The 21,612-nt window shown below is 38.7% G+C and overlaps 1 protein-coding gene across 1 annotated transcript in view; it reads right to left on the reverse strand.

The window, feature by feature from the left end:
- Positions 1–20,345, reverse strand: part of DCAF5 (DDB1 and CUL4 associated factor 5) — a 66,551-nt gene extending 46,206 nt beyond the window's left edge. The window contains exons 1-4 of the mRNA XM_010287176.1: positions 20,203–20,345; positions 15,930–15,966; positions 13,590–13,729; positions 9,297–9,426 (exon numbers count right to left, since the gene is read on the reverse strand). Coding sequence (XP_010285478.1) covers positions 9,297–9,426; positions 13,590–13,729; positions 15,930–15,966; positions 20,203–20,314 — 419 coding nt within the window. The 5' untranslated portion in view covers positions 20,315–20,345. The remainder of the gene's footprint in view (positions 1–9,296; positions 9,427–13,589; positions 13,730–15,929; positions 15,967–20,202) is intronic.
- Between the last annotated feature and the right edge of the window lie 1,267 nt (positions 20,346–21,612).

Genomic DNA, 21,612 nt, shown 5'->3' on the forward strand with positions numbered 1-21,612 from the left:
GAAAAAAAACTTCAAAGATTTTCAATTTGCACATCAGTGGATTAAGCTGACTATACTCCACTACACAAATGATACCAGCCTAAATGTAGAAAAAGCTAAGCTAAACCCTCTATCCCAAGAGGGGCTGACAAGGCCAGGACCTGATAAAGCAGGACTGCAAGTGAGATAACGAATGTGTACATCTAAAACAGAAGCTAAGCGAGAGGGCCTTTCTTACGGTACCGCCTTAGTCAACTGTGCAATAAGGACAAGACATAAAGGTGGGAAAAAGAGACTACAGCACCTGCTTCAAACACTTGAATACCAGGCAGTACCTGGCAGACTTGCACACTTACTTAAATATTTCTAGACTATCTATTAGTTGGTGCTCACAGCCACAAAAAAGAAAAGACCTCTTGCTTCAGAGTAAAAAAATACCTAGCAATAAATTAAATTATTTACATCTTTCGCAACTTTAGCATAGCACTTCTGTCTTTAAAAGGGAAAAAGAAAAGAAAAAAAGAGTATCATCAACTGGTTGAAAGTGGCAAGCACAAAAAAGAAGTCCATATGCAGAAAAGTGCTCTTCCCAGAAGAAATACCACTTAAGCCATCAGCATGACTAAAGTCTTAATGATTGGCAGCATCTCTCTTTGCCCAGAGTCAAAAAGGCTTATTTGCAAGTACTCCCTTTTTTCTTCAGTGGCCCCCTACTAGAAAGGCATAGGAGACTACCTTAGATATTTCTAACACTACTGAAGTAACCCGATTTTGGCTAAACCTGTGGCAAACAGTTTGAAGATTTATTTATGGCTACAATGAGGAAAACAAATCCCCCAAAATACCACCCCTCAGATGCCATTACCATTCAGAAGTTCCTTCAGCACATCCCAAAGTTTTTCAGAAAAGAATAATTCAATCCCCAGGAACTTCAGCAACAATCAGCTCACTTTCTATGACACTAAAAGGAACTTTTAAGAAATAATGGCAAACAAAGGGCAGGGGGAATCTAAGTTCAGGTTCTGTGTTATTTGAGGCAAATATGCCAAGTTGGACCTGGTCAGGAGAGCTTCAAATTCTAGGTTCAGACACACAGATCAGCTGAGCTGCCTCACAGAAGCACAACAGATGCGGATGGCACACGTGTGGGATATGCGTGGGATGAGTTGTATTTCCTGAACTGTGAAAGAAGACAAATCGTTATTTGAACTATTTAAGGTGGTGTGGTTGACCCATACTGGTGAGTGCTGAAATAGCACTTAAAATTTGTTATACTGTAACCTAGCTAAATGAATTACTTAAAGAAGCATAAAGTTAGTCAAAACTCACAACAAATGGTTCAGCTGGGAAGAGAAAGAAATGAACTGATAAGCTTGACAATGAAAAAGTGGTTGCCAAGATAGACACATTTTTCCTGCACTCATTAATACAGTGCTCTGCTCAGAGCAGGGCTGACAGAGGTCTCCAAACAGAAACACACAGCACACTTTTATTGCACGGAAATAATTTAAACACATAACTGCCGATTCAATGATGTAGAGGACTCCTCCATCTGCAGGGGCCTTGACAATCCCAAAGCACATGCATCAGAAGTGATTAGAACCACAAGCTTCTTTCATTTACATGCAGGGTCAAAATGCAGAATAGTCAAAGAAAAAAAACCTTAAATCTCCATATGCTATTCCTGTCATCCCATTCCTGTAGCCATCATGTAACATCTTATTAAAACCCTGTAAGGAAATACCAATTAAACCAAAGATGCTACTTTGAAAGAAAATTCCCAATTCACCCTCTAAAGAGCCCTGAACCTCCCTAAACTCATTCTCTGTGGTTACCCCCTGGATTAATATCCCCTGCAACACAACCATCAACAATGCTGGATCCCACACTTGCACTTCCAGAAGCTCAGTATATTTCAGTCAACATATCAGACATCTTGGTAACACACAGATAAAACAAGACAACAGGTACTTTTTTAGAGTGAGCTCAGGAAAGTAAGGTATAAAGGATAACACTCAGCATGTGCATGAGCATTTCTCAGGAAGTAACTGCTGTCTCTGTTCTTCTGGTACGATCTTTAAGGATCAAATACCTTGAAGGTATGAGCCTGGAAACTAAAATTGGCAACCGTTGGAGACCTAATCTATGGACTTGGACTCAGTTATTGATGCTCGTTTTATGACCTTAGAATATCTTCCACACCACCACACAGGTTTTCTCTTGTGCAACAGGCTATAAATACCACTTGTGGTACAGACAGAGCTGCAAATACTCATCATCTCCCCTTCTTCCCTTTTCCTTGCACTTCCACCCATCAACAAAAAAACCCCAACAAAATACACCATGCCTCTATTCAGAGGTAATACTTATCCCTCTCTTGCAAAAATGGTCTATTTGACATCATTTAACTAAATTCTGAAGAACTGTTCTCAAATTGCCTGTAGTTCTGGCAGCTACCACTTCTATTTCAAAATTGACAAAGGACTTGTGAACCTGAAACCTAGCTTTTCCAACTACATATCAGCATGTCAGTCTAACATAAACCACCTGCAAAACTTCTATGTCCTTAGATTATCACGAGTATGGAGATACTCCATACCCCCCCATAGAAAGAAGTCATGCAGTACAGACAGTGTTTTCCTCTTGCCAGAGACCATTACACTGATCCGGAAACAAGAAGGTAATACTCATCAGGTCTTTAAAAGGCTGTGAACTAAATGAAACAAGTGAAACTATAAGGCAAAGCAATCAGGAGCCAAGAAGTGGATTTTCAGAAGTACCGAGTACCTGTGATTTCCAATAGATTTGGATCAGAAATTACACATTCATTACATTGTTTTAAGAGATCAAAAAACACAATCCAAATTGTGTTTTCTTGCAGTACAAGGACTAAGCTGAACACCCAGCAATTAGCACTTGGCAGAAAAAAGCTCTGTTCAAGACAAAGACTTTAGAGAACACATCGTCAGTCAGAGACCAGCAGTACAGTACAGCCACATACTTCAAAGTCCTCCACGCATTGGCAAGACCAACATACCCCAACATTCATAAACATGCTAAGAAGAGTCCTCCCTCAAAACCCCTCTGAATCTAGTTAATCTATTACAGGGAAGAAATTTCCATCTCTATATTTTGATCACTATTTAATGAGATAATCACTAGGTGATTCACTGATATCTAACAACAGGTATTCCTCATCCACAGCTTGGGAGTTTGCTTCCTCTGAATTCTCAGTGCAGGAGGCAAATTTAAGGTTAGTCTGACGTGCATTAAGAGAGCCTTCTTGATTGGTGTTTTTTTGAGAAATAAGTATTCATTTAATGTGAGCTTAAAAATTTGCTTAAAAAGGCTCTGAACTGCAGTTACTCCTCAGCCAAGACAAAGAAAGACATCAAGGTTGAATTAATGTTCCTGTTTGGCTTTGTCTGTTAAAGCTTGATGGAAAATGCTGAAATTGACACTCCTTTAACTTGGGCTTAATATTGACTTGTACAATCAAGTTAGTTTTTAAAATACGCCATAAGGTTTACAGTCACCAAAGGATACCAGGTTTGCTCTGGTGGTCCAGGATTTTTTTATCTCATCATTGGACTTTTTGAGTGCATTGGGACTTTTTGAGTGCATTGACTTGTAACTACACAGAAAGCACAGGCTTCCTGAACTTTCAGAAGAATCTTAAAAAGGTCTCTCAACATGTAGGCATTTCTACCTCACTCGGAGCTTGAACACAGTTCTTGAGTTCTGGAGACGGAAGTGTTCCCAGAACTTAACGCTCAAGACTAGTGTCCTGGAACACTACGTTGTACTGCAGGAACGCTCTCTGCTTATAGTTTATTCTCATGAAACAGGCAGCCTTGGAAGGTAAATCATCCCGAACTTCAGTTATGTTTCACCTCTTCTACTTTGTAAAAAAACCACCAGGAATGGTTGTAAGGACCGTGCTGACAAGACAAAAAAGGGTAAGGTTAGTGTAGCAAAAGAAACTGAAGCAAGTGAAACAATAATGCCACAAGCAGATGAATATACGTAATAGTTTGCTGCTCCTCAAAAGAGGAGGGTCTTGCTTCCTTCTTATCTCCTGTTCTCAGCCTTACAGGCTTCCCTCTCTTCTCCACCATCTCTGCTATTCACTGGGCCCTCCCTGAACCCAGATCAACTTGCTAGGCCATAAGAAAGCTACAAAGCTTTTCCAGGTTAGTTTTCTAACTTCTGAGTGTGATGAGTTAGGTCAAAAAACAGGTGAGCCACAGAATTAGTGCAATGGACATCGCAGGAACAAGGGCCTGGGAGCTTTTAGATAAGCCCTCCCAGGCTCCCAAAATGCCCTGTGATATCTATTTCTGATACTGACCCAAGATGTAGCATTTTAACCCTTGAACTGGACACACAAATGCATCCCACTGCATAAAAAGCACAGGCTCAACACCCCCATAACAAGCAGAAAACACTTCTGTGAACAGTCTTTTTGTAGTATGAAAACCAGTTTAAAAGTATGTGATAGTCATTAATAGGACAGGTCAAGATTAGTTGGGAGGGAGAGCAGAGAACATAGGAAAAGAAAGCATTAAGGGGATAATTACCATATTTTCTTAGGGGAAAAAGCAGCCTTTTGATTCCAGTAAAAAGGAGGAGATGGGCATGGGGCTGCATGGAAAAGGGGAAGAAGGGAGAACATATGTACCTAAAAACAGGTGGAGTTACACAGTCGTTGCTTGAAATATATATGTAAACAGACTTGCTGAGTTGCCCTCAGCAATTCTGTAAGAATATGTTTGCAATACATATTTTATTGTAAACAGTTTAAGATGCACAGACTTGCCTTTTTTGATTTTCTTAAAAAAGGCACAGCTTCCAGACCCCATCTAGTGGTGTGAGTGCCTTACAACAGCCTCATTAATCAAGACCACATTTAAGCTTTTCAATGCACTGTTTTTAAAAAAGAAACAATACAGTTGGTTTCAGTTTGACATCCACCTCAAAGAATGGCAATACTCACACGTTCTAAAAATAGAAAAGTAAGATTTCCAGAATCACTAGTCAACTCGTAGTCATGCTGGACTTAATTAGTCCTACTTTAACAGTGCTTTATACGCTATTTTTGAGGAGCCAGCCCACCATGTTCAGACCTTATTAGTATACTGCGGGAGAAGGGGGGAATCTCAATTGCTGCACTAAATCTGAGACAGAAGAGGTATCAAGCTGTGAATGAACTTTGGGAAAAAGCAAAATGAATCCGCCTCTGTATCCTGACTCAGTCAGCAAGACTAATCAAATTATGACTATTTGAAGTGAGCTAAACTTTTCACAATTCAGAGCTGTGCAACTCTCTAAATTTCCCCATGAATGCCAAGAAATGCTGTCTTTTCAATTACCTTCTTCACTGTAGTACCCAAGCATAAAGCACTCCCAGCTTCCCATCAGAAAGTTAACCAATTTTACGGTATATGAATAAAATTTACTCATAATCGGGACCTTTTTTTCTAAGCCCAAAAATATTTTATTTTTAATTTGTAGAAGTGTTTAGTGTTGTCTGACTAAAGAAGTGGATAAAACCAACTCAGATGGCTGGAGACATGTAATGGCAAGCTAGAAGACAAATTCTCTTATAACCCAATTGGAGAAGAGCCATGTGTTTTTGGAGAAAAATACTCTGGTGTAAAAATTCTCAGATTTTCCGGATAAATAAATAGATGCAGCTCATTTGTTTCTGACAAATAGTGGAATCTGTATCTGAATTCTCTAACCTGCTAGGATATCACTACTCCATTCAAGATTTTGAAAATTTGGAGCTATTAGTTTAAAAGTGCACAATTCTCCATATTCCACTGACTGCCATACAAATTTATAAGTTAACAGCAATTCATCCCTTTTCTGACAGTGCATCATAAAGCTGAACAAAGTTAAAGAAAAGCTACACCTCACCGGAGGAGTCTCTGCTGATCAAAACCAGAAATTCAGCACTAAGCCTGATCCCCTTCAAATGAGTGAAGGCCAGCTGAACCCTGTGGGCTTATCAAACCTCACTTACATCTGTAAAGAGTATTACTGCACCAGTGCTATTGGCCATAATACATGTTATGTGAAGGTATTGCCAGCTAGAGTAGTACTGCTATTGGCCACAAACAGGTAGTCTTTGGAATTCCAGGCTTTTCCTTTGCTTTCAGGATTTTGCATGGGAGCAGCAGCAGGATTGCCCAGAACAGTCTTCAGTTATGAAGCAAACCAAGTAGTGGCTGCATCAGTTTAACTGTTTCCATCTGAGAACTGACAGAGAACAGGACAGTAGTTGGGGGAAATGAGTTTTACATGAAGTGTTATACTAGCAGCAAATTATTAACTACAGACTATTATCCCATTATTATTAATCACATTATTCCATTATTCCATTAATTATAATATCCCAAATTAACCCCAGACTACTATCCCTACCCGTGCAGTAACCCCCAACAAACTCACAGCAAGCACCCTGCCTTGTGGTTAAGAGTGAGGAAGAAGGCAAGGATAGCATTTAGACTGGAGATCATCTGAGTTTCCACAACTTGATAGCTGCTGCCACCCCAAGGAATAGCTCATCAACACTTTTACATATACGCTGAGAAACTTTTGGAGATCAAAGTCTTAATGACAATAGCTAAAACTAAGGAAAAGGCACTATTTCTGCTATTAGAAAGCAGCTGTTAAAATTGGTACAAGGAGAATTCCTTACTCAAGTAATCTGCTCCTGCATTATCCGGGTCAATGCTTGTATCCTTGGTGATACTTACTTCCTCTCTCTATTCCTGTTAGCCTAGCACAACCTTTCCAGGGGTGATCCCATTTCACTTTGCTACCCGAGTGAAAAACTTGGTCTAAATTTTGCATCCATATAGAATTTCTATTGATATAAGCTGTATCACTCCATCAGCTTCATTTCTCTTATATTCACACTCTAAGAATAAATGTCTGAAGAGAGAAATGTTTTGGTATAACTCCCTTTCAAAAACAAGACCAACATAACCTGCAGAAGTTTTTAAATCACAAAATTGACGTAGAAGCTGAAAAACAAAGAATCCTGCAACACCAGTATGAGGCCAGCTGGCTTTGCAAGAGGAAGCCAACTTTGTCCATATTGGTTCACAAGCGAAAAACAGGCATGAACTGAAGTTAAAATGGCAGAAATTTTATGGGGAAAAAAAAAAGAAACACGTTTTGTAAGAGTAAAATAACCCTAACTTGTTGTATTTCTCTCCTTCTATCCAGTAAATGCTGAAGTTAGTTTGATGTTAGAAAGTTACTTACTAAGACCTAGATCTAAGAGTTTGACAAGGATAAAAGAAGATAGCTCAGGCAACTTCCCAACTCCCTTCCCGTTAAATTTTATCGAACCTAAATTTAATAGCAGACTGTACAACAGCTGCCACCAAGGGCTCTGGCAAACTTTACAAATCTCAGCGAGCTCTAGAGCCACCAGCATCAGGGTGCAAATTCTGATTCAAGCTTAAAAATAAAAATCAATTCAAACCATTAATGTTTACAATTTAAGAATAAACCCTCCTGAAACTGTAATTTGGTTGCTATTGTAATGGATGTCTAAACATTTTAGAATTTTTTTTAGAATTTTTTTTAAGTCAGTTATAACTAAATTCATATGAGATTGCTGCTCCTCTGTGTACAGTACAAACCCAAGAAGAATTCTTAGTGATAAGCACTTCTAGATATTCCAAGATGGAGAGTCAAGGAATATCTATCACTAAGGAAGATTTTAACTAGCCAAGGCTACTACACTGTAAAACAATTATCACCTGTTTTCCCCTCTCTTCATTTTTTTGAACTTTGAAACCTGTGCTGCATTTTGCTGGGATTGAGTTAATTTTCGTCATAGTAGCTAGTATGGGGCTATGTTTTGGATTTGTGCTGAAAACAGTGTTGATAATACAGGGATGTTTTTGTTATTACTGAGCAGGGCTTACACAGATTCAAGTCCTTTTCTGCTTCTCACCCCACTCCACCAGTGAGTAGACTGGGGGTGGACAAGGAGTTGGGAGGGGACACAGCTGGGACCCCAACTGACTAGAGGGATATTCCATAGCATATGACATCATGCTCAGCATATAAAGCTGGGGGAAGAAGGAGGAAGTGGGGGGATGTTGTTTGTCTTCCCAAGTAACTGTTCTGCATGATGGAGCCCTGCTTTCCTGGAGATGGCTGAGCATCTGCCTGCTGATGGGAAATAGTAAATGAATTCCTTGTTTTGCTTTGCTTGCGTGTGCAGCTTTTGCATTACCCATTAAACTGTCTTTATCTCAACCCATGAGTTTTCTCACTTTTATCTTTCCGATTCTCTCCCCTATCCCACTGGAGGGGGAGTGAGCAAACGGCTGTGTGGTGCTTAGTTGCTGGCTGGGGTTAAACCATGACACACCAGTAAGGGGAGAATCAAGCGTACAGAAGATTTTAACTAGCTGAGGCTACTGCACTGTAAAACAAGTACCACCTGTTTTCCCCTCTTCTCACTTTTTTCAAATTATCCTTTCTACACTTATACTTTTAACTGGAAACATGTGAACATAAAAGTTGGGGGAGAAAGGAGAAACATTAACCTGAGGTGGCCAATTTTTTTTCCCTGATTATTATGATAAAAAAAGGAAATTACTTTCAAAATCTGAAGGACTGAAAGAGTTCAACAGAAGCTTAATCTCTCATGCATGCGAAACTCTGGTATCAGGCATTGCATATGTCCACTTTAGAACCCAGTCTAACCATACTTCATACTGCAAACTTATTATCGTCTTTTCATTTGTTTAAAATCCTGTGCAAATCTGGAAGCACATTATGCACCCAAACTGATTATCCAGGTGTCTAAGAAGTCACATAAAACTCGTAAGCATTGAGTAAAAAGCTGCCTTGACCGCAATCTCTAGTCAGCCACTGAAAACTGATCTGAGTACAAAAAACAAACTGTAAACCAGGCAGTGCCCACCATGGCTTCTTCCAGTATTAGCAAGCCAGTGCTAAATATAATGATGCAAACTTGACACACCAATCCAAGTTAATCTGCAGTGGTGAGGCCAGGCAGGCTTCCAAAAAATCACTTACCTCAACATTGAAGGTCTAACCTAATTTTAAATCCAATTAGATCGTACGTATGAAGAAGAATGTTAATTATGCAAAATAATTTAGTTCAGCATTATTAACACTGCTGTTAACTTTGTTCTGCATCTTTTCTTATAAACGTATGTTCTGACTTAAAAAAAAAAGAGTGGCATACCATCACCTCTCAGGGGAAAGACACAGCATAAGACATAGCACAGCGTAAAACAAGGACAGCCAGATCTTACCTCTGAGGTTTACGAATATCCCAGAGTCCCACACCTTCCTTAGAGTTGGCAGTAGCCAGTAATCTGGGTTCTACTGGATTAAACATCACACTGTGAAAGGCTGATGGGTAGTGTGCCAAGCAGAAGGGCTCTGTTGAAAAAGTTGAGATTTCAGACATGAGAACAAACAATGCATATAACTTCAATACAATGAGTTTGGCAGCTTAATATGGAAACAGCATAACAAGATCTGAAGATATGGAGACATGTTCAAACCATTTCTCAAGCTGACACATCCAAAGCAATATAAAAACTGAGGTTTTAAAATCCACCCACGTGTACATTAACTTTGTCTAAATATGGAAAAGGACACATACTGGATTTCAAGACACCACTTTGCTAATGGAAGGTTCTCAGAGTTTAAAACTAGCCACTTAAAGATGAAGTATTTGAATTTTCTTAAGGTTCATGACCAAATGGTCATCCAATAAGGACTACACATGGGAAGGGGTGCTTCTGAAAGTTTCCTAGCAATATATACCTGGAAGCTTCCACAGTCATTGATGATCACCCAAAATGTAAATGTAGCAGCAGTTGCTTATATAGGAGAATAATATTATAAAAAGTGAAATAAGTTTGTATGGAACTCAGTTCAAAGCAAGCTACCAACCCTGCAGAAAAGAGGCCTGCCACCTCTTAAGTGTTGTACAAACAGCTATACAAGTAAACAAGAAGGGTGTTCCTCTTGCATAAACATGGTAACAGTTGGCTTTTGCTGTTCACACACAGAGTTAAAAACATGCTCATCCAGACTCTCTCTCTCTTCTTGATTAGTGTAACAAGATTGTGTTTGGGCTGCTACTCCACCCTATTCATGCGGTCAAAATGTTGCCTCCATGAAGAACGGGAAAAAGCCTTGACTCTGTCATCCTTCTCTGTATCTTTCTGCTGATTTTATGGCTTTAGGCACAGTCTAATTCTCTTTGTTGTGTGTATCTTTTGTGGCATGCTGCCACTCTTTCACTCAACTAAGAAACCAGAATCAATGCCTATTTTGAGTCAGGGATTATGCCAGACTTTTCCGTTCACTGTTTGCTTTGATACAATCACTGTGCTGCTCACATGCCTGGGAGACACTCTTACTGCCCTTATTTGAGCCACTGTATGAAGGCACCTTTAGACCCACCTCCAAAGGCACTTAATTTTCTTTCCTCATATCGCTCATTAAGACATATAAAACATGGTTATACAGATAACCCTCCCAAATTCCCAATACCTTCTGAAACTACTGCCCATCAAGCAAGTGAGACAGAATTAATGTTTATTTGTCTTGCTCCATCTGTATCCTCCTCTTATGCTCTATTACAAGCTTTTTGACACAGGGACTTTCCTTTTTAGCATTCATTTAGCAGTGATCAAAACAAAAGGTCTCTGACCATGGCTGAAGCTCCCTGGTGCTATTAATTGTCATAGGAGGCAGAGGTAAAGTGAAGAACAGGAGCAAACTTTTGTTCTGCCAGGCTGTCCCAAGGCTTTAGAGATTGCTGTTGGTCTGACAGCAGCTCCAAGTAAGGTTTAACACCAAAACTGACCTTCTACATTTGCATCATCAAATCAGATCCCTGCTGGGACATAAAAGGCTGTGTTATTAAAATGGCAGCCCCCACTGAGAAGCAATGGCTTGCATTAGCTGAGTAGAGAGACAAACATCAGTTTTTTTTTTTTAAATATACTTCTAATTTGTGTATATTTTTTTAGTCAAATCATTGTTACTAATTACTGGTGTTTTCCTTCACACCTTTATTATAAATAGCCTGGCCTGGTACCTTCTAAGATATCAAAAGTTGCCTTTCAGCCTGTCAAATTAAAGAGAGATTACAGGAGCTAAAGTAATGAGGCACTAAGTCACTTTAATGAAAAGTAGGGGGATTACTTTTTTATTGTTCTTTATGCTCATTCGCAGTTGTAGCTCTTGTACACTGGAGTATGAAATTGTTTCTCAAGGGAGAAGCTCAATACCATCTCTAACAAAAATTAAAAGTGGGTTTATAAAAATTACTGCATAATCACCCAGCAGTGAAAGACAGGGAGAAACAGAAGGGGAATGAAACTCCTTTTCCAGCTTCTTTTAATACATGATTTTAAACTAGGAGGTTATTTACAAGGTTTTAATGAGCTGGCCACTCAGGGTAACTAACTATACTTAACGCTGGCAGGCATAGTGCCTATTCCCATGACAATACCATTGCAGACAAGGGGATTACTCCAGTGACAATCATTGTATTGTAGTAAACATTGGCAGGGCTCATATATAAATGCTGACTCAGGACTCCTATATAAGCATACAAAAGCCCTTTATTTAAAATTCCGAGAACCTGAGACACTACTCCAAAAAAGCCCCAAATGTACCGCTGACAACACTTCTTCACTCCGTAGTCCAAAAGAAGTGCAGCCTTCTCATTCAAAGTCTCAGCAACAGTAAAAGCAGTAGCAAGGTTTAACCACCACAAAGAAGGACAAACCTCATCTCATACAATTTCAGAAACTCAGATCAGATTAGACATTGGCTTATGATACTAAAGCAGCTTCATACAGATGCATTTAAGTATACAGTCCCACCAACTGCTGACGTCCACTGTCAGCAACAGGTGGTTCTCCTAACAGAGACAAATCTTTATGGTCTAGCATTCAGGAGAAGGCAACAAAAGAGCATTTCACCATTTCTAATTTTGAAGCCGTATTCAATGTCTGGCCTCATCACTTGGATATTATAAAAACAGAAAAATAAGGATGAAGAGACACTTGGCTTTACGAAAGGTAAACTACTCACATCAGACTGATTTGATCTCTTTGATAAAGTAGATGACCTTTTATACAGGGGAAAAGTGGTAGATCTAACGAGCACTAAATTCACATGTAGTATGGTATCAGGTTTAGCAAAGGGAATTGCATGGGATAAGAAACTGGCTGAAGGGAAGACAGTTCACTGTGCTAGTAAGGGACTTCTGAGGGAGCAAGAGGGAGGTATTATTAATGAGAATCAGAATTCACAGTAAGAATCAAATGACTAAAAATTGAATGCAGTGCCAATATGTTTAATTTTTATTTATACAAAGGCAATATGCCTGGGGTCACGAGAGCATCAATAAGCAATCTACTGCAAGTATTCTGGCGGTGCTTATCAAGAAAGATGTTCAATGAAGCCCTCATGATACTAGTGGCTCTAAAAGACTCCTATGAGACTATAAAGTATGTCTTGTTTCAGCTTTCATTTCCTAGTCAAAAAGGGACCGAATCGCAGTCTAGAAAAGTTACTAAATTCAGTAGGTATGGAAGAAGCTAATTCAGCTAAACAGCAACTTTGACCCAACAACAAATGTGTACAAATTGCCACAAAATAGATAAGCTGGATTTCAGTGCCATAAACAACTTTCCTGTAAGACGAGTAGAAACTATGAGTTGAAGCAATTGCATTTAATCAGCTTACAAAAGAAGATGAAAGTTTATTTTAGCTGTGAAGGAAGGAAACCAGATTCTGTACTCCTGCAGACTGCTCAGTTTTAAATTCTCAGCTTTGTATTCTTTAGGATGGGGTAAACTAACAAGTTCATTTACTGAAGTACTACTTAAGTATTCATATACTGAAATTCAATTACTGAAGTATTCCTCTCCAAATTTATGTAACTACAGTTCTAAACTGAGATTCTTCAGCCTTAAAACTGCAGCTGTAAAAACACAGATTACAGTATTTTGAGAAGCTGCAGGTTCGTTACACAAATCAACAGTATTCAGTTCTGTTTTAGAAAACAAAGATTGAAGTAATAATTCAACTTGCCTGTTATCACATAAGGGCTCTAAGTTTCCATATAAGCAGAAAACATTATGCATAAGAACAATTCTCAGTGTCACAGGGAAGTATATAAATAGCTTTGGAAAATTATTCAAATCAAAATAACAGCTTTCTAAACATGCAAAAATTTTTTGTCTCAGGTTATAGACAAAAAAAACCCACATTCCTAACTGATTTCAAGATTAGTAAGACATTTTTATTGCAGAAACATGTCCTCCACTGCTTCTTTACTCAAGTTAAAACCTATTCATACCAAGTTCCATGCTAGCCTGCACTGTATGCTGGTACTTCATGAAGTAATTTAAGACAGTAACACTGAACTGTAAAGACCAGGGCTTGCCTATCACTGGCCACAAGAATTCTGTCTCACTTCCACCCTTCTCCAACACTCGCCAAAACATAATTTTCTCCACCTTGCCCAAATTCTTCCTAAATCAATGATCTTTTCCATCTAGAGATCTCACCTCCATGGGAAGACTCTCGGATGTCCCAGATAAGAACTCGTCCATCATCTGATGAACTGGCAAAGATGTTGTCATTTACTGGGCTCACTGAAAGGCCATACACTGCATCTTCATGGGCGAACACATCCAAAGTCTCAGTGCTGGAAAAAAAAGACACAAATATAATTTTTCCTTCTTTTGCTGTTGTTTTAAAAAGCAAAGTATTTACAGCTTTATCTACCTAGTAACACTTAATGACAAAGTTTATGTAACTTCATGAGAAGACCCTTGTGTTTAATTAGAGTAAAAACCAAACAAAAAGCCCATGCAGAGTGACCAAGATGTCATGCTATGAGGAAAAAAAAACCTGCAGAACAAAACCCACACATTCAAAGCTTCAGAAACTGCAAGACGCTATGGAAATCACGTGATATTAGATTCAGCTTGGGAGGAAGTAATAGGAAAAAGCAGCAAAAAAGAACAAAATAAAAATAAGTCCCCCAGAGTACCTAGATTTCAGCCATTCCCCAGCTATTGAAAAGACTGTTCTCAGCTCTCTTCTTAACTTTTTAGATCATTTAAAAAGGAAGAAATAGTGGCATGGAGAGGCCAAAAGCTAAAATACTAAGACTGAAGATTCTGGAGTTGTTGTATTTCTTTGGCAAAACCCTTTTATTTCTTTAGAGAATACACTTTGTATAAAAACCCTATACCTGATGGAAACTCCACCAAAGAGATCCCACGTAAAATCAGCGTTTTGCTCACATAGCAATTACTGTTCTTTGTGACAGATATACTAATTCTGTCTTAAGGACCATTAACAGAAAGGCCAAATAGGCACTAGCAGAAAAAGCCATTCAGAAGTATGAAAAAGCAGTTGATAGACCTGGTGTTATCATTCAAGAAGACAGAGTAACTTTCTATAGAAATCAATCAGAATTCACTGTGTCAGACTAGTACGGTTTCTTTCAGAAGATCATGCAAATAGCCTTAGAGGAATGAATTCTGTATGCATTACAACTGGACCTAGCACACCTAAAAAAAGCAAACCCCAATAACAAAAGCACATTAAAAAGACATACATACATATCAAAAAGATCTGTTACAATATCTAGGACATCGCAAGAAAAAAAAATTATATCTAAACTTGTAAAGGACAAAGATCTTGTAGAAGCTTGAAAAGTCAGAACACAACAAACACCAGCATCTAAAATGTTGACATTTCCACATTTAATTAAAAAACCAACAGCAACAAAGCCAAAACAACAAACAAAAAACAACCCTCCCAAAAACAAACACCCCCCCAAACCACACACAAAAAATCACACGCCCCCAAAAAATAAAAAGCAAACTAAAACAACAAAAAAACCCCAAACAACATCATATTCCTAAGAGAGCATTAGAAGAGTAAGACAAAGTTATTTTTCCCCAGCTCTCATGTAAGATTTATACAAGAAGTGGATATAAGGTATGATGGAAGGCAGATGTACATTGATCAGTTCAATGCAAAAAGGCTTTGGACAAACCTAGCAAGAAATATGTCCAAATTATGTTAAACAGGATTCAGGCAACTCATAAAGATTTAAGGTTTTGTATTTCTCTGTTCTTACATCTTTTCCTGCTTTTTCTTTATACTTGATTTTTTGAGTTAACATTATTTAAACAGTCATTGCTTAAATCTGTAGAAGTTACTAGTACAGGTCAAAGTCTTAACATTATAGTTTTCTACTTCAAAAGCAGTAAGCTCAAAATACATGATATGCTATCTAGAGGACCCAAATCTAATACATTACCACTACTGTATTAATTATATTTTGACTAACAGCCCAATCTTGATGTAGCACAAAAAAGCCTAATTCTCAATTGCTTTGCAGTTTTAGTAAAAAGTAAGTATCAAAATAAATATGCTTCATGTTAGTGTGGAGAATCAGGCAGCTACAGCCAAAGTTTGAAGAGGAAGGTAGGTAGGTCAAGCACTAGCTATCTTAAATACAAAGTCAGGTGAGAGTTTTGAAAAAGAAAACAAAAAGCCTGTATGTGCTACAATACTTGTATATGTACCAGAATAATCTGGCTTCCAATCTAGTCAGAACTACTATGTTGCCTGCAGGAGAGCATATGTATTTAATAACCATTCTCTTTTCCAATGTCAAAACGATGCAGAACCCAAGTGCTTAAAAAAAAATGGGGAGCTGGGGAATACTTCAATCCAGATTATGAGTTTAGATAAATAAAAAGCATGTTTCAGGATTAAAACACTGTGTTCTTCTGCCAGACCTTTAATTTAAAACAAAAAGTGCCTCTAGTGAGTTGACATTAAGGGAGCTCTTGAAGCAGCGTAAACACAAACTGTGTATTTACCTTTCAACATCATGGAGTATAACTTGCTCATCATTGCCTATAAAGAGAAATATAAACACTTAACATCATGTTCCAGTGGTTAAAAAGCATTATGGTGAAAAAAATAAAAACAATATATATTTTTTATTATTTTCTATTTTGAAAACAAAACTGAAGAAGAGAGAAGACCAGTTCAGGTCAGCCCTCTGCTCAGTTATGTGAAAGGTTCCATGTGACATTTCCAGTCATGATCAAATGCACCAATACATTCCATCTGTTACTGCTCAACAAATACTTCTACTTAACTGTGCCACTGATTGTTCTTTGTTTTGGTTTGAGCTTGAGTTTTGGGACACTTGTGGTGAAGAGAATAATATTATATGAAGCAGCAGAACACCTTTAACTCTCATGCGAATATACCTTTCTTCCTGCTCCGAGGATGCTTCATAAGAAGATAATGGTGGGTGAAAAGAGATGCCATAAGCAAAATGCACTGGGCTCCCAGCTCAAATGCCACCCGTTCACACTGTCAGCATTCAGGGTTTTGCAACCATTGAGAAGGCATGAACGTGACAGCCAGTGTAATTCCTTTTGTATTAGCAAAAACCAACCCAAGTAACCAGACAATCATGTCACTTCTCTTTGATCATATCCATTGAACACAAAGGAAACTAACCACATGCATGCAGACTAAGAACGTCACAGCTACAAAGTAATTCCACTGGCTCATGGCAGTGTTTTTCAAGCTATAGGAACATTTTTTTTTTGTCTCTGCACTGAATATTAATTTATCTAATTTGGCACCTCCTCTTTAGAAACATTTAAGTAGACACACATTTATATTTAGTTTAGAAGAAAAAAAAACACAGAAAGCCCACAAAGTCATATTTTTATGCTCAGTGTGTCTTTGTAGTTGTAATATCAAGTTTTGAAACTTTCCTAATGTACACCAAAGCCAGAGGTTCAGAAGGAGCAAGATTTCATGTTATGATTTTTAAGTGTTCAGTTGACTCAGTTTTCAGTTATCCCATATACATTTAAATTTGTGTGTCCCAACAGAAGAAATATGAGAAAGTTTTTCTGACTAATGAGGTGTGAGGTTTTTCTACATCCACTTGCTCTTTGCACAGGCTCCTATTTAAATCGTGCCAGTCTTAGATTACTGCAGTAGCTCATCTTTTCCATGGTACAATAAACAAGTCACTTATGTGTAAGTGTCCTTTGATCATTAATTGCAATGGAAACTGTCCATTATACATTACAGGCAAGGTTTATACCTAGTAAAACTAATCTAGTGCCTATGTATTTCACCAGTGAAAAATGTAGCCTAGTTTCTCCAGTGACAAAATTTCCTCCAACAGACACTCCTGCTCCTCACCCTCCATACAGCATGAACACAAGAATTGTTTCAGATGCCTGGCTTCAGGCCTCTAGTCATCATGGGATCAACCTTCCCTTCCATCACAAGCTCCAAAATGAGAAAGAATGAACGAAAAGAGGGGTTGTGTGGAATAACCACTGCTTCTCTCTGTTTTGTGTGTGAGGGAGGAGAAGGTGGTGACAAAAATGTAACCACAGACTGCTTGGTCACTGTTGGTAAGGATTCATCCCTGCAGAAAACATCACTGCTGTTCAGCCCAGTGGGGTTCCCACTCAACAATGTTTACTTTGACACAAGACAGTTCATTCTTCATTGAAAATAACTGTGTTGTAATTATATACACAATTCTCCCATTTATAATCTTTCTTATTTTGATAACTGCAATTACAATGATCAAAAAGACAAGTATAATCTGCCATTCCCTTCAGTTATACCTGTGAGGATGAAATACTGCAGAGCACATACAGAGAAGCACAGTTAAGGTGGCCTAAACCCCGTATCTGTAACATCAGACCTCTAGAGAAACAAATTCAGTACCCTGTAGGTTTATTTCAGCTTTTCAAGTACCTAACATTAAAAGCAAAAAAAAAAAGTCCATGCAGTTTACTAAGAGGCAATCTTTCATTTCAAATGCTGCTCTACTTTCAGTGCATGTGGACAGAGAAGGCCAGTAGTATTCTTCAGGGATGAGAACTTCTCTGGTATCTTGAGACAGTTTTTTTCTCCAGAGATTACAAGCCAAACACTGTCCACTCCGTTCCTGCCTTGCATTTTGTAATGGCTATATGTGCATGGTGCATTCTACACGTATGCTCCTTCAAAGCAAAGAGCTTTGAAATTCCTTGGATGCAATTCAATTGGTACTGAAGTGGAAAATCCTTCCTCCTCTGCTATCAAGAGCTGCTTTAGGGAAAGGTCATCAGATCCTAAGTCATTAGTTGTTGGCAGCTTTATTTACAGAATGAATTGAGTTCTGTGCGCCTTGTGCTAGTTTCCATGCTCTAATTTTTAGGGTTATTTTTTTTTAAAGTATGCTGACTTCCATGATTAGAATACAACCCAACTTCAGTACTGGAGGGAATGATGACCAACAGATCTTAGGACCCACAATTCTTTCAGATCTTTTAAGAATCTCCCAGAACATTGCTGAGTGAATAAATATAGATAGCCCCATTTTCCAACAGAGATAAAACAGATGGTACATCTAGGCCATGCAGCAAAATGACTCTTTACAAGGCATCCAAGAGTCAGACTCACAGCCCTTGCAGATGAGCTCTGTGAATCTTGGTGGAACAGCTGAAAAAGTTCCTGACTCCTCCAATGGAAATAATTTCTGGCAGAGAAATGTTTATGCAAACTGGAAGAGGAAAAAGAGATGAGAACGGCCAGTTTGTCTGTGCATCAGCTGTCACAGCTCATCTAACCTGGCATCTTAGAAAAAATTCACCATAATCAATCATGTAAATCTTTAACTGCAGGTGTTAACTGCAGTGGCAAGGTACAGTCAAACCACTCTGCTCCCCTTCCTGTGAAAACAGTAGCCTTTGACAGCAGGGTGCAATGGACAGAGTTGAGTTGGAAATGAGAAAATACCATTACAGTTGCTCCAGCAAGATTTGGCACAGTTAGTTCCTTGAATATTCATGTAAGGTTCCATTTGTCTGAATTCAGACTAAAGTAAAACAGACTCCAGCCCAAAATTTCATTAGAAACACTCATGCAGACACATTCATCTAAAGACAGTGTGGACTGCTGTCTTTCTCATAAAACAAACAGCACTCTCCAGGATTGTAAGATAGGCATCACTATTTCACATTTTTTGGGTTTTCTCCATCTGAGAAGTATATCTGAATCGTATCATCCTTAAAATCAGACACCACCTTAAGTTTTGTTATGCCTTTTTTTCTAAGGGATGTTATAGTTTTAACACAGCGTTGAAGGATGGGAAGCTTCCACCATTCCCATGTGCTTAGAATCAATTTATAGCATTGATTTGCAGTTCACAAATCTTGGTTCAAAACGATAATGAAGGGCTCTGAACAAGTAGTCTCATAATATCCTAAAATAAGTCTAGCTGTATATCAATGGACATACTGATGAAAGATACAAATTCCTGTCCATTCTATTATCATGTCAGATAGAGGAAATGAAGTACAGCAGAAAAGGACACTGACTGCAGTTTGACAGTCTTGTGCCTTTTTCTTCTCAATTCAATTTTCCCCCCTACCTCAACATTTTAAAAATCAAGTGGTGAAATGAACCTAAATTCTAGGGATGATTACCCCAGAACAAGTACATGTCCACTTTCCTCATATTAAAGACTGAATTAAACTTTCTGATAAAAAGTGGATTTATATTAAAAAAGACGAAGAATATCAAGGCCAATTAGAGCCCAATGTGCCAACAGTTCTAAAAGGCAGACACTTACCTAGTGAGAACTGAAATGAGGTTTGAGAAAAAGTGATCCACCAATAGATGGCAATAGCCCTTCATTAGCCATCTAAGGGTGCATTAAAATCAGCTAGCGGCAGCACAGATTTTCAAGCATCAGGCTTGAGCGCCAGAGAGGACGCAGGGTCTGCTCTGAGTACAGCTAAGAGGGCATCACAGAAGACCACGTTCCACAGTCTGTAGCACAAGTAGGGGCAGACTGGACCCAGGATTCTCATGATAGCTCCAGACACAATATGCTTACACCAGGGTTTGGGAAAAGAAGCAGCATGACAAAATTCATGCAGCTAAAGAATTCCCTGTTCCCAAAGAACCCTCATCTGCTGATTAAGGACACCTTCCAGATCCTTAGGGCGCTATGGAAAAGACCTTTCATATGGGGCAGGATCTCACTCATGACTTCTACTCCAAGGCATTCACAACGCAAACTCCTGTGAAATCAGGGTGCTCTTCCTTCCTTACCTCCAGAGAACACTTTTGTATTGCCACTGTTGAAAGCTAGACAGAAGATATTAGAGTGATGCTCCCCTTTCAGCTGAACTGGTTTGACTCTTGAGTGGATGGCTTCTTCCATATGCCAAAGTAAGACACGGCGGTCATCCCCTCCTAGAAGAAAGAAAGGAAATGTGCATTACTGCCTGAGCCATGTGTAAACTGTTGACAGACAAGTTACTTAATTCTGCAGTTATCCATAAATGGCTTTGCTGAAACCCTAATTAGCATAAAAAAATTTTCTACCTTGCAAGGGTTTGGATACATAGACACATATTTACATTAAGATGCCGTGCAGTCAGGTATTCAATTAGTATTAACGAAAACAGATGAATCAGCAGGATAAGTTTGGATTAAACAGCTGCCATTCTGCCAACACATAGTGACAATCTATAGCAACCTGCAGACTCAGAATTTTACTGATATGTAAAATTCTGTGGCAAGCTGTAGATGAATTACATGCCAAATTAACATATGCATGTTGGCAAAATGCTTCTACACCAAATCCTTGTTGCCAACATCGCTTATGTTATTCATGAAACAAGAACTTTCTTCTCCTTTCACTGATAACTTATCTCCTCTAACAATCTTTGCAAAGCCTTCATAGCATTGGTTGGCTACTGGACTGACACGTGGCCATAAAATGATTTTACTGAAGCATTCAGAACTCTTCAGCATGCACAGTTATGTCATGCTTCTAGATCTGTAACGGTTGACAGACATTTCTCAAGTGAACTACTGACAAAGAGAATAACTGGGGAAAAGAAGTTCAACTCTCTCTTGCTTTACAGCTTGCTGTATTTCTTCTAATTGCTTGCCTAGGTGCAGTTCTCAGTTCAGAGCTCTACGCACAAATGCATTTAAGTGCCTCCTTCTCTGTCTGGTAAACAGTCAGGTATAAAATAAATATTAGACACTGTTCATGCTTCAATTGCATTAAACTATTGTTTATTAGGAAAAGAAAAAAATTCAAGATACTATTGTATTGGACAGTCCTCTCAACATCAATTTTGGACGCCTGTAAAAATCTGAATAAAGCTTCTTCAAACCAGACTCAAAATATTTCTGGTCTCTGTCTTTAATAACAAATCAAAGAGAATGGCATCACAAGTCAAAAGTGCCACTTACTGCTTCTTTGGACAATCAAAAGCATAAACTCAGCACCTTCTGAGCTGCTATCCAGAAGGAATCACAGAATCTTTGGGTTGGAAAGGACCTTTAAAGGCCATCTAGTCCAACCCCCTGCAATAAGTAGGGACATCTTCAACTAGATCAGGTTGCTCAGAGCCCCATCCAACCTGACCTGGAACGTTTCCAGGGATGGGGCATCTACCACCTCTCTGGGCAACCTGTGCCAGGGTTTCACCACCCTTATCATGA

Source organism: Phaethon lepturus, unplaced genomic scaffold, assembly GCF_000687285.1.
Source record: "Phaethon lepturus isolate BGI_N335 unplaced genomic scaffold, ASM68728v1 scaffold3545, whole genome shotgun sequence".
Lineage (NCBI taxonomy): Eukaryota > Metazoa > Chordata > Aves > Phaethontiformes > Phaethontidae > Phaethon > Phaethon lepturus.